We start from the raw sequence: 12,728 nt of genomic DNA on the forward strand, positions 1-12,728 counted from the left end.
CAATTTCTCCTCTCTCTGGTTTCTTTGCCAAACACTTTAACAACTTCTTGAAAACTGAGACTGTGATGAAATTGATCAGCAGTTAATCAACCATGGCTCATCACCCTTTCTCTCAGAGTGGAATCACGGACAATTAAATCGGCTTTTTTTTCCAGAGGAAAAGAAAACAGAAGATTTAAATGTCAGATCCCAGACATGAATCAAGGAGAAGTCATGCTGTTGTCTCAGCCGTGATGTTTCTTCTGTTCATGACTGCTGTTTAATTTGATGAATCCTGCAAGATTAATTTCAAAATTTAAGAAAAAAGAATTACACTCATTCACCCTCTGGTGTTTTTACGTTATCATCCATAAAAAATGGGGGAATTTGTTCGCTGGGATTCATCTAACAACATTATTGTGAAACTTCCACATGCCTCTTGTGTCACCTGGATTTTCTTTGTCTTTCATGACAATAATCCCTGTCAATAATCCCCATTTATCTCAGTTTTGTGTATATTTTGTATTTCATTTTAGAAGGCTTACTTTGATACTTTACCAAATCTTGACAACAGGTATTGTTCTCCTCACTCACCTTCTGTATCCTCTTACCATCTGAGGCTTTTTACTTTTGTCTCCTTTTCCTCAACAAGAAGGGAGAATTTGTATCATGTAATCATGTGTGAGCTTAAAAAGTGTAAACTACGCCGCTCTCACATCAGCAACGTGTCCAGTCTCCCACCAGAGGGTTCGTTGGCGGCGAGGCTCGGAGGTCATCCTGAAGATCCTGAACCCATAATTCCTCCTGATGGTTGGGGCCTTGCATGGCAGCTTCCACCGTGAGTGTGTGTGTGCGTGTGTGTGGGTGCGCGCGTGTGTGTGCGCGTGTGTGTGGGTGCGCGCGCGTGTGTGCTGTTAGAGTAGGAAGGTGCAATAACAATGGAGTCCATTTCTGAAAACAATTCATTTTCTCTTCTGTCTTAACTGAAATGCTGAGGCTGACATCCTTTCTTTTTGTCTTGAGCTGAAAACCATATATCTTAAAAATATATGAGGTCACTCGTATGGTCATGACTCGCCCACTCTGAGGAATGTTGTGAAAACTCGGTGCCAATCGCACTGCCAGGCTGATAGAAGCTGCGTCTGCACCTTGTAAGACGAATTCATGGGTTTAGTAAATCAATATTAATATAATAAACTGGGTTTTCAGTCCATCCACTGACATGGACCTACAAGACCTAACATTTTTTCCTGATTCCATTCCTTTCAACATCTTCAGTTCTATGTGGGGATCACCTGGACTGGTTCAGGTTCTCCACAGTCCAAAGACATCAAGAGGGACCAGGTTAATCCAGACTCTAAATTGACCGTAGGCGTGGCTGGGAGAGCCAATGGTTGTCTGTCTCTATGTGTTGGCCCTGCCATGGACTGGTGACCTGTCCAGGGGGAAGGCTGCTGGGATAGGCTCCACCCCCACCACCCTCAACAGGAGAAGAGAGGGAACATAGAGGAGGGAGGGATGATGGAGGGATGGATGGAGGGATGAATGGAAGAGCAGGCGGAGGAGGCGGAAGAGGTCGTCTCCGGTACAGCAGGTGGCGCCACCGAGCTGGTAGACCGTCGCTCGCAAGCACAGAAAAGGCTGAGTCCCTCTATCGCGCTGATATTTAGCGCAGCCTCTGTCTGTTGAGTGTTTCTACTGTCCGTCGAAAACTTTTTCCCGTCATTTTGATTCCACGAGCACCGTCTCCGTCAACCAGGACGAGGACGGAACCGCCATCAGAGCTAAATTGAACGCGAGGTAAGGTACCGTTGGCTACCGTTCGCCGACAGTCACAAACTGCTCTCATTCACTGCAACAAAGAGCGGAGGAAGTGAACCGGAATGTACCGGGAGCCTCCCGGAGCTCGGCGGCGGCTTCCTCGCTCCAGGAGGCTCCGCCGGTGCTGTGGCTGGGGTTTATTCTTCAAATTGGCTGCTTTTTAAAGCAAGTTCGTGATGGTGGAACATGAGGTTCTAACAGTTTGATACGACGCTGAATGTAACAGTTGGTGACTGGCAGACCGATAGTAACTGTACCGATGATAGAGATAAAAGTAGATGTGACTACGTTGTCCTGCAGGTGGCGCCCGCTCAGACTCCCCTTGTCTTCTTCTGTGGTGCATCATGGAGCTGGCATACGTGTGCGAGTGGGAGAAACGTCCCAAGAGTACCCACTGCCCCTCCATCCCACTGGTCTGCTCTTGGTCCTGCAGGAACCTGGTGGCTTTCACCACTGACCTGAAGAACGACGATGACGACAAAGGTACCGGATGGAGTTGTTGCCATGTTGTCTGGCTCAGAATCCAGCGGCACATGTTAATTGTCATCGTAGACCCTTGAGTGGCGCTGTGGCTCCCTGACAACAGAGCACACAGGTGAAGTAGTTGAACCTGAACCCTCAGTACCACCTGCTAGTGGTACTTAAGGCTTTAGAATTCACGGCTGCCGCCACGTCTGATGGACTTAAGCTGCATGCGCCCGTCCAACAATTTGTTACTTATAGTTGTTTGTCTCATGAACCTGAGCCGGTTCCCATTATACACAAGAGGTCAAGGGTCACTTCTAGGGAAGAGTGAAGGAGGTCATGAATTTCTTGTTCACAAGTGATGATAAGATGGCGTGAGGTGGACAGGTGAGTGCAGCGTCAGCAGCACTGCTGCATAGACTGAGGGCCACACTGCAGATTTGAGCCACGAGCTTAGTAGAGAGCAACAGATCGACATCGCCGATACAAGCGCCCGACTCCAGTTTTCCGCGCCGAGCGGCGAGGACTGCAGACATCCTGAGGCAGCATCTCCCGGGCACCAAGTCCACTGGAGTCATCCAGACACTTCCAGCTGTTAGGATGAGAACAGACAAAACAAGGTTGTGTGAGGAGGTGAGAGCTGGGAGTTTCCCAGCATGCACTGAGCTCTGGCATCAGCTGGTCTTGTGGGATCGTCACAGCACGTCTACCCAGCATGCACCAGTCGTTAGACTGCACAGTGGTGCGACTGACACACCTGTTCTTTTTCAGATGTTAGTCACATGATCCACATTATCGACTTGGAGCACCCCTGGGATGTGTACTCCATTAGCTCGGGACACACTGAAGTCATTTCCTGTCTGGAATGGGACCAATCAGGTGAGACAGAAGTGTGTGTGTGTGCGTGCACGCGTGTGTGTGTGTGTATGTGTGTGTGTGTGTTAATGATGTGTGTTCAGGTTCCAGGCTGCTGTCTGCCGATGGTGACGGCCAGATTAAATGTTGGTCTATGTCGGATCACCTGGTGAACAGCTGGGAAAGCGTTCTGTCGAGCTCTCTGGACGGGGATCCCATTGTGGCGCTCAGTTGGCTGCACAATGGCGTCAAACTGGCGCTGCATGTTGAGATGGTAACACGTTCACGTGTTAACGTTATGTGACACATGTTCTACAGACGGGTCAAGTAGATAACTTGTCTGCCTTTGTCGTCCTCACTTAGTCAGGTTCCACAAATTTTGGTGAGAAGTTTTCCAGAGTGAAGTTCTCTCCGTCTCTCACGCTGTTTGGCGGGAAGCCAATGGAGGGCTGGATGGCGGTGACGGTGAGCGGCCTGGTCACCGTGTCGCTGCTGAAGCCTGGTGGGGCTCTGCTCACGGCCAGTGAGAGTCTGTGCCGGCTGCGTGGCCGTGTGGCGTTAGCCGACATCGCCTTCACGGGAGGGGGGAACATTGTGGTGGCAGCGACTGACGGCAGCAGCGCCTCGCCCGTCCAGTTCTACAAGGTCTGAGTAACGGCAACATTAATGACCACATTGACCTCTGACCTGTGTCATAATCACCATCATTACCGTCTGTGTGTCCAGGTGGTGGTGAGTGTGGTGAGTGAGAAGTGTCGCATTGACACAGAACTGTTACCGTCTCTGTTCCTGCGCTGCACCACAGACCCTCTGAGGAGAGAAAAGTACCCTGCTGTCACACACCTCAAGTTCCTGACCCGAGAGAACTCAGAACAGGTAATGTTGATCCCCGCTAGAACCAGAGAGTACCCTGAATTGTTCCATTAATTCTGTTCTTGAACCAGTGCCGTTACAGATTTCCCAAACTGTGGTTCTGTCTACTGAACCGGCCTGTCTTAAGATGAGACGTTGTCTCTGTTCTAGCATCTAGCATCTGTCAGTCAGGATACACAAGATTTCCATCCATCGTCATCTTCCACTTATTCCTACACATTAAGGGTCACGGGGGGGTGGAGCCTATCCCAGCGTCAATGGGCGAGAGGCGGGGTTCACCCTGTCCATCGCAGGGCCAACATACAGAGACGAACAACCATTCACACTCACAGTCAATTTAGAGAATCAATCAGCCTCGTCCCCAAATTGATGTCTTTGGACTGTGGAGGAAGCTGGAGTACCAGAGAGAACCCAGCAGGAACAGGGAGAACATGGAGACTCACCCAGAAAGACCCCGTGCTGCAGCCGGGACTCGAACCCGGAACCTTCTTGCTGTGAGGCCACAGTGAGGACCACTGCACCACCGTGCAGCCTACACAAGATTTATGATACTGATTTTCATCAAACATGGTGTCGGCGGAGCCTGGGCGGAGGAACAACCTGTTAGTCACATGAGTCACAGCACCACCTGGTGGCATCAGGAAATTACATGTTTATTTTCCACGCTCATGTCCTCCTGCTACTGGACCAGATCCTCTCAGATGGGGTCAGAACCTCCTTCAGAACTGGGGGGGGGTCACTGTGTAGACTGAGAGGTTACCATGGTGAGGAGGCTGCCATGTTTGATATCTGACCATAGATCAGGAAGCTGTAGTAACTGAGTCACATGGTCACATCTTTGAGGGAGATGACCTCGAGCCGTAGCACCACCTGGTGGTCACTGGAAGTAAACCTGATGAAATAGACATCACATGATGCTGTGTTGTCTTCACCTGATGTACAGCTACATCACACACAGGCTGTGTATGTTCTCTAGCGCTGCCTAGAGGAGGCAGCAGTATTCTGCTCCTCCCTCTCTCACACACACACACACACACACACGAAGGCTACAGGGTTGAGTGTCTAACCAGAGTTCATCTGTGGCCTGACGTGTAAATGGTTACCAGAATGGAGGAAGAGGGCGATTAATGGGAGAAAGATTGTAGAACTGTTTTAGAGGGTGCACCGTGAATGCCTGGATCTGCTCCACCTGCTCATGTCCCCGTCTGTCCATCAGTCTCTCCTCCTTTCTCTCTCTCTTTCTCTCTGTCCCTCTCTCTCCTTCTGTCTCTCTGTCTTCCTCCATTCTCTGTCTTTGTCTCTGTCCATCCGTCTCTCCTCCTTTCTCTCTTTCTCTCCGTCCCTCCCTTTCCTTCTGTCTCTCTGTCTTCCTCCTTCTCTGTCTTTGTCTCTGTCCTGCTCTCCTGCTCTCTCTCAGTCCCCACTGATCCTGGATCTGCTCCACCTTCCTGCTGGTAAAGGAAGGTTCTGGTGGCTGCTGTTGCAGGATGTGCTTGCTGATGGAGAATTGTTGGGTGGAGGTTCATTGAAGGAGGGAGGTGCTGGACCTGCTCTACTTGGACAGAGTCAGGACAGAACTTTGGTTGGGGTTTGGTGACACAAATGAACCTGACTTGACTTATTTTTAGAGGGCAAGAGAGAAGATAGGAGGAAATTGTAAATGGCGAAGTAGAGCCACATGAGATATTCACCCTCCATATTAGAATCTGAACTGAAGAACATGAAGACACCTGGAGAACCTGACTGGTGGAGTGTTTGTTCCCCAGGTTCTGCTATGTGCATCCAATCAGAGTGGCAGCATTGTGGAGTGCTGGTCTCTGAGAAAGGAGGGACTTCCTGTCAACAACATCTTCCAGCATCGATCACCAGTCGGTGAGAAACCATTTGACCTTTGACCTGTGTTTATCTTGATCTGCGTTGACCTTTGACCTGTGCCTAGTGGGGGAGAAGCAGCCAACCATCCTGAAGTGGCGGATCCTGACGACCACCAATGACCTGGAGCGTGTGTCAGCCATCGCACTGCCTAAACTGCCCATCTCCATTTCCAACACTGACCTGAAGGTGGCGTCGGACACCAAATTCTGCCCTGGCCTGGGTTAGCACTGATGTTCCCTGCAGACAGAAACCAGGGCAAAGAACAGACGTATCCATATTATTTTCATGTTGAAAAGTCTGTTTGGTTCTGACTCCGATGATCTGAACACCTGTTTATTGAGGTCACGGTTGTTTTCAGACGTTCGTCTCTGCTGATTTCTTTGCAGCGTTACCACTTTGGACATATTTTCAGGTCTGGCTCTGGCCTTCCATGATGGCAGCATCCAGATCCTCCACCGCCTGTCCCTCCACACCATGGGGGTTTTTTATGGCTCCTCATCAGCTTCTGGGCCTGGCCAGCGATCCGGAGATGAGTCCACCATCAAACGGCAAAGAACAGGAGGCTCTGGGGTCCACTTCAAGGCCCTGCAGTTCTCTTGGACATCGCTAGCGCTGGCTGGAGTTGACAACCACGGAAAGGTGAGGACACACTTGAGCGCCTGATATTAGAGAGTGGTTCCACCACTTACCTTTCTAACAAATGTGCGACTATCTAGTCCAGGAAAGAGCCTGGGATTAGGCTCTGTCTGGGCTCCATCAGCTACACAACGCACACCAAGTCCTGAACGATGCGCTTTTCAAAGTCTCTACCACCAAAAGAGCTCCTTGTCCATGACATCATCACTCCCAGACGCCCCTCAATGCAATCATGGGCTGCGTCCGAAATGCCACACTTCCACACTGTTGAGGACACAAAAAATGTACATGAGATTTTTTTAGTGCATCCAAAACATTAGTGTGTACTCAGTAGTATGCACTATCCATACTTATTCCAAAGAAATGTCTTAGTATGGATTGATGGACACAAGCCAAGCAGAAATTTCCCACAATGCAGTGTGGCGGTGTTTGGTAGGTGGTAGGTGTTGCGCAGGCGTCAGTCCAACGAGGACGTGATGCTGTGTTACCACTGGACTGACAAGGCACCAAAGTTATAAAAGATCCAGGTACAGAGTTTCTGATGGATGGTAGTGCTGAGTACACTGCTATGGATGGCTACTACAACTGCTGCTGCTACTGCTGCTACCACTGCTACTACAACTACTGCTGCTACTGCTACTACTGCTACTACTGCTACTACAACTGCTGCTGCTGCTACTGCTGCTGCTACTACTGCTACTACTACTGCTGCTACTACTGCTACGACTGCTGCTACTACTGCTACTGCTGCTACTACTGCTGCATTACTGGTACTACTGCTACGACTGCTACTACAGCTACTACAATTGCTGCTGCTACTACTGCTACTGCTGCTGCTACTACTGCTACTGCTGCTGCTACTACTGCTGCTACTACTGCTACTACTGCTGCGTTACTGGTACTACTGCTACAACTGCTGCTACTGCGACTACAACTGCTGCTGCTACTGCTGCTGCTACTTCTACAACAACTGCTGCTGCTACTACTACTACTGCAGAAAGGTCCAGACACCTCTATATGGAGGCTCATACCGGGACCTAGATTCTGTCAGCTCATGATTTACGTAAACTAACCATGGAAATACACAAGTACATTTCAGTGTACTGCAAATATTTGTACTTTGACTGTACTGTTGTACTTAACAGGTCAGATATAAATGACATCACCTGAGGAAGTCTGCTGCTGTAATCAAGCAGATGTGTTCACTATATATTCCCTAGATTTAGAATAAACCACCATCTTGTATTGTACTTATACCCAGGAGCCTATTTCCCATGGTATGATTTTATTGTAGTATATTGAACACAACTTGGTGAAGGAGAAGTGTCAGTTATGCTCGCCTTGTCCTCTGAGCAGAGGAGGATCTGGTGATGCCGTTGCCGTCGTCTATCAGCTCTTCTTCTGTTTCTTGTTATTGTGAGGAGTTGAACAGGCAACAGGAAACGACTCAGTGCAGGAGAAATGCCATTTTTTTCGGCCAGGTACGTAGAGAGGGCGGAGTGGTGGGGCGGTGCAATCTAGATAAATGCAGAGCTGTAGATAGAGTCCGGCCAACTCGGGGTTCCAATGTTCAGAACAATTCTGTTATAGGGTTGGTTCAGAGGCGGTCACGAGTTTTATGGGCGCCATGTTTGCTACCATTAACCAATGTTTATCCAGCGATACACGTAGCAAAGAGAATATCAGAGATCAGTTTTCAACTTCAGTAAATTGTCAACAATCAACTTCCACAAATAATCATGGCTGCCCAGCAAGAACGGGGCAGAAACAAATGCATGGTTTTCCCCGTGACACCAAACGGAGGAGGTCATGGGAGCTGAAGGTTGGAGAAACGCTGGACACCAACTGGTTTCTCCCTCTTATGGGAGGTTCATGTCAGTTTCTCTCTTTGACTTTGTGAAGAATTTACATTGGAGGAATAAAATAATGTCATCATTTATTCATATCACGCTCTCAAAACTCCTGACACCGCTATAGAAATGAACGATGAAGGTTACCAAGCCTTAAGCTCGCCTGAAGCTAGCTTATCATCTATTTAATACAACTGCCTGGTTTTCTTGGGATTCTGAACCTGTGTCCTGGGAAGGGTTTATGTGAGTTAATAGTGATAATACGAATGATAAGAAATAACAGAACTAAAATTAACCTGATCTTATCATACTGAGTCATTATAAGTGTTTAAAATAATTTCAACCTTTTTTCGGCGATGGATGAACTCGGTAGACGAAGGAGAGGTTCAACAGCTCCATGGTTAATTGAGCGATTGGGCTACAACTCATTTTACAGGCTCATTTAAGATGTTTAAGCTAAATACAGGCTGGGTTATTGAAGCAAGGCCTTTTACATCATGACAGAGAGTAACAATGACATTTATAGACTTATTAATGGTGACGATAAGAGATTGATAGCAACATAGCATATCTGCCCCATAGTTCCGTTGTAGAATCATTGGGCGTTGGTAGCAAACATGGCGCCCATGATTCAAGTTGGCTGACCCTCTCTGTATACGAATCTGGATAAATGTATTTTGGACCACAACTCCCACATTGAACTTATCAGAAACTGTGTATCCAGCTTTTCACTGATATGAGCTGAATCTGCATTATTGTTCATCTTTTGTTGTTGTACCGATTGTTTTGGTCTGATTTTGATCATTATGATATATGTACACCTGCAAGGAGTGTGAGATTTCCAGTGTATCCCCATGACTGGGATGGGTGTGGCTACTAGGGGGTCCAGGTGTGCCGCCTATATCACCCAGGTGGGACGTATGGATCTGGTTGCCTTCCAACTTTGTCTTTCGACTCTGTACACGACTCCAAAAATGCTCTTCAGTCTGCTCTATTGAGCTGGGCCTTATTCCCTCCTCAGCTTCACATGCTTCGAGTGTCACCCTCTATGGGTCAAGTGCTGGAGATGAACACAACCTTGCGACACCTGCTGTTTCTGCTGGAGTACTGCATGGTGACTGGCTACGACTGGTGGGACGTCCTGCTGCATGTCCAGCCTAGTATGGTGCACAACCTGGTGGAGAAGCTGCATGAGGAGTACATGAGGCAGAACCAGGCGCTGCAGCAGGTACGCCAGGCATGTTTGGAGAGAGGTATCAACATATTTATGAGAAGAGCTTCATATTGCAGGTTCTGGCAACACGAATTGTGGCAGTGAAGGCGTCCCTCTGCAAATTGTCGACAGCAACGGCAGCTCGTGCGTGCGACTTCCATGCCAAACTGCAGCTGATTGCCATCAGCTCCACTTTAAAATCTCTCCTGAGGCCGCATGTCCTTAACACCCCTGACAAAAGTCCAGGAGACCGTCTGACCGAGATCTGTGCCAAAAACATGGATACAGGTGAGACACCGCGACAGATGGTGAACTGATATTGAGACATAGGCGTTCCTCCAGGGTTCTGTCCCAGGCGAGTGGTTTTTGATTGCTGTGTCTGTAGATATTGACAAGGTGATGATCAATCTGAAGACGGAGGAATTTGTGTTGGACGGCCCCCCCCTTCAATCACTGCAGCAGCTCATCCAATGGGTAGGAGACTTTGTCCTCTACCTGCTGGCCAACCTGCCCAACCAGGTGAGCTACCAGGGAGACAGCCAAGGTGAGTCCTTATTATTACACAGAGCAGGAAAAGGGCTGGTGGGACAACACTGCCTGCGCTTCACCCACTTCTGTGTGGGGTCCTTGGTTGGTCATGAATGGCATGTCAAAGACCTGGAGCATTGTCCCAGTTTGACTGACAGGGTGCTCCGTTGAGGGACACGACATTTCTATCATCCCTGATCTATTTTTCTCGTCTTAGTCATGGAAAAAAAGGGTCGTCACAAAAAATGTTTTTCCAGTTGCATCAACAAAATGGCCTCTGGAAACCTCAGGGCTCCTGATTGACAGCTACAGATGGGGAAAAATTAAGTTCTGATCATATTCTAGCACTTTGGTTCACGTTTCTTACTCATTGTCTGAGGTGTGGCCCATCGGTGTTCTCAAGCCAGACAGTAGCAACATGAGACAACAGAACTGAGCCCGCTGTTGTTGGTTCCATCTTGCAGGGCTCCTTGGTGCGACCCGGGTTTGGCTTTATGAGGGACGGGGCATCCCTGGGAATGCTGAGGGAGATGCTGGTGATGATCCGGATCTGGGGTCTGCTGAAGCCCGGCTGCCTGCCCACCTTCACAGCCACGTCCGACAACCAGGACAGCATGCAGCTGCTGTTCCGCCTGCTCACCAAGCTGTGGCTCTGCTGTAAGAAAGGCTGCTGGAAGGTTCTTTAACAGGTTGTCTTGGCTGTGATTTAGCAATGATGGAGAAGAACAGAATCGGTGCATGTTCCTGTTTACATGTGACCATTGAAGTCCCACTAGTCTTAGTCGGATCTTCCCCGGAAAGCTGTCCTCCTAAACAGGTGGGCGGCGGTCAAGCTATCACCTCATGAAGCATTGTCAAGGGTTGGACGGCCAAAGGTGTCACACCGCCGACAGGTTCCTCCAAATACTAATTTAGTTTACTTGTTTGCACCATGACTCAAAAACACTCAACAGACACTTGACAGCGTCCTCTCCCATCACAGAGGGAAATAATTTGATCAAATCCAATCACCATTAGAAGCCATTAGAATAGCGGGATAATTAAATGGAAGGGTTGTGAAATGGCAATGAACTGAAACAAAGAAACTTGAGACATCCCAGTAATGATACAGGTGACAGCAGTGGCGAGTTTGTACCGCGACATCGTGGGAGTGTCACGGCAGACTTGGAGGGCTGAAGCCCTGACAGCGTGTGGTCTCCTTCAGGTGACTGGACGAGCACTTCAGTAATGTTCCTGGAGCTCCACGACCGCTCTCTCGATACCGAGAGGGCGAGGCCACAGCCGGGCTAAACATCACAAATGTTATCCAGATAGACTTCCGGTCCATGACTGCATGTGTCCTGGTCCAGTTCTGTGACCTTTCACCCATCTTTATTTTGACGCCTAGTTCTTTGTAACTTGTCGTCTGCTACTTCACATCAATCTTTTATCCAAATTAGCTTCTAGCAAGCTAACACAGCGTCACTGTAAACCAGCTTCCTGTGTGTGTGTCAGCTCGGGATGACGGACCCCCACAGGACCCCGACGAGAGCCTGATAGATGAGTGCTGCCTGCTCCCCAGTCAGCTGCTGGTTCCCAGCATGGACTGGCTCCCAGTCAATGATGGTGTCATTGTCAAGCTGCAGGGCAAACACCCGCTCAGACTACAGTTTGGGAAAGCCTCATCTCTGCCCAGCCTGGGCACCGCAGCGCCGCTGGAGGTCTTCACCAGGTAACAGGACCACATTCATTCCTCCAGTCATTTCCAGCTGCTGCCGTTACGAATACAAATCAATCAATCAATCGCATTTACCAATGAAGCCTGAAATCTCGATCACAATCTGTTCAAAATGCAACACCCCTCATCCTGAGACCCTCTGTCAGGGTGGAGGGAAAAACATCGGGTTTTCCGAGGTCAGAAACCTCACAGAGACACAGGAGGGACATTCATGACAACTGTGTGAAGGATCCAGCGAGCTTCCAGGGTTACGACCTTCACTGGGCTAGAGAGCTGTTCTCTGAGAGAGCTCCGCTCCTGCTCCTGGTCCAGTCTGAGTCCAGCTCTCCGTGAACAGGTGTGCTTGTGTGTGCAGGAGTCCTGGATCTCAGAAGATGGACAACCTGCGATGTGTCCACATGGGCGTCTGTCCCACTGAGGAGAGCAAGGCCTGCACTAGGTGAGTCAATAAGGGACCAGAGAACCAGATTGGGGTCCTACACAGCTAATAAAATCAGGTTTGGCAGTTTTCATGGACTGAACGCTCTATGTTCGATTTTCAGGTGTGGCTGTGTGACAATGCTGCGTTCTCCTAACAAAACTAATGCCATGAAGCAGTGGGAGCAGCGCTGGATCAAAAACTGTCTGTGTGGAGGTCTGTGGAGGCGGATCCCACCCACACACACCTGATCCAGACCCAGGCTCAAGATTATTGAATTTTCTATGACCATTTGTAATAAAACCCTAAAACAGAAGTTCCTGTTAATTGTCTTTGTGTCTGAGATCATGAAGGCCTTAGTGAGGAGGTCAACTGTGATTGGTCCAAGTCTGCGAGTTATTTGGAGATGGGAGGGGCATCGAGAAGATGAAAGGGACAATACAGTTTAGGGGGCTGCCAGAGACATACGTCCAGCCAAGGTCTCACCTGCCGTAGATG

At 49.0% G+C, this 12,728-nt stretch overlaps 1 protein-coding gene across 1 annotated transcript; it reads left to right on the top strand.

Annotated features, from left to right (window-relative positions):
* The first annotated feature begins 1,498 nt into the window (after positions 1-1,498).
* On the top strand, positions 1,499-12,540 carry med16 (mediator complex subunit 16). The gene is made up of 16 exons (XM_086224931.1): positions 1,499-1,779; positions 2,101-2,283; positions 3,037-3,144; positions 3,225-3,394; positions 3,484-3,765; positions 3,847-3,996; positions 5,760-5,865; positions 5,933-6,088; positions 6,281-6,507; positions 9,376-9,582; positions 9,645-9,855; positions 9,953-10,086; positions 10,560-10,752; positions 11,590-11,806; positions 12,168-12,251; positions 12,355-12,540. Exons 2-16 carry the CDS (start codon positions 2,145-2,147, stop codon positions 12,479-12,481), a joined length of 2,511 nt encoding a protein of 836 aa, XP_086081057.1. The 5' UTR covers positions 1,499-1,779; positions 2,101-2,144; the 3' UTR covers positions 12,482-12,540.
* The last annotated feature ends 188 nt before the right edge of the window (positions 12,541-12,728 follow it).

This window comes from Aulostomus chinensis, chromosome 14 (assembly GCF_037954235.1).
Source record: "Aulostomus chinensis isolate RoL2024-O1b breed Wild chromosome 14, RoL_Achi_v1.0, whole genome shotgun sequence".
Lineage (NCBI taxonomy): Eukaryota > Metazoa > Chordata > Actinopteri > Syngnathiformes > Aulostomidae > Aulostomus > Aulostomus chinensis.

What these genes read in the sequence shown, in the direction of transcription:
- med16 (XM_086224931.1), top strand. Translation starts at nt 2,145, where the DNA reads ATGGAGCTGGCATACGTGTGCGAGTGGGAGAAACGTCCCAAGAGTACC. An exon ending in CAAATTCTGCCCTGGCCTGG is followed by an intron (nt 6,089 to 6,280) that starts GTTAGCACTGAT and finishes ACATATTTTCAG; the next exon opens with GTCTGGCTCTGGCCTTCCAT. An exon ending in CCGCTGGAGGTCTTCACCAG is followed by an intron (nt 11,807 to 12,167) that starts GTAACAGGACCA and finishes TTGTGTGTGCAG; the next exon opens with GAGTCCTGGATCTCAGAAGA.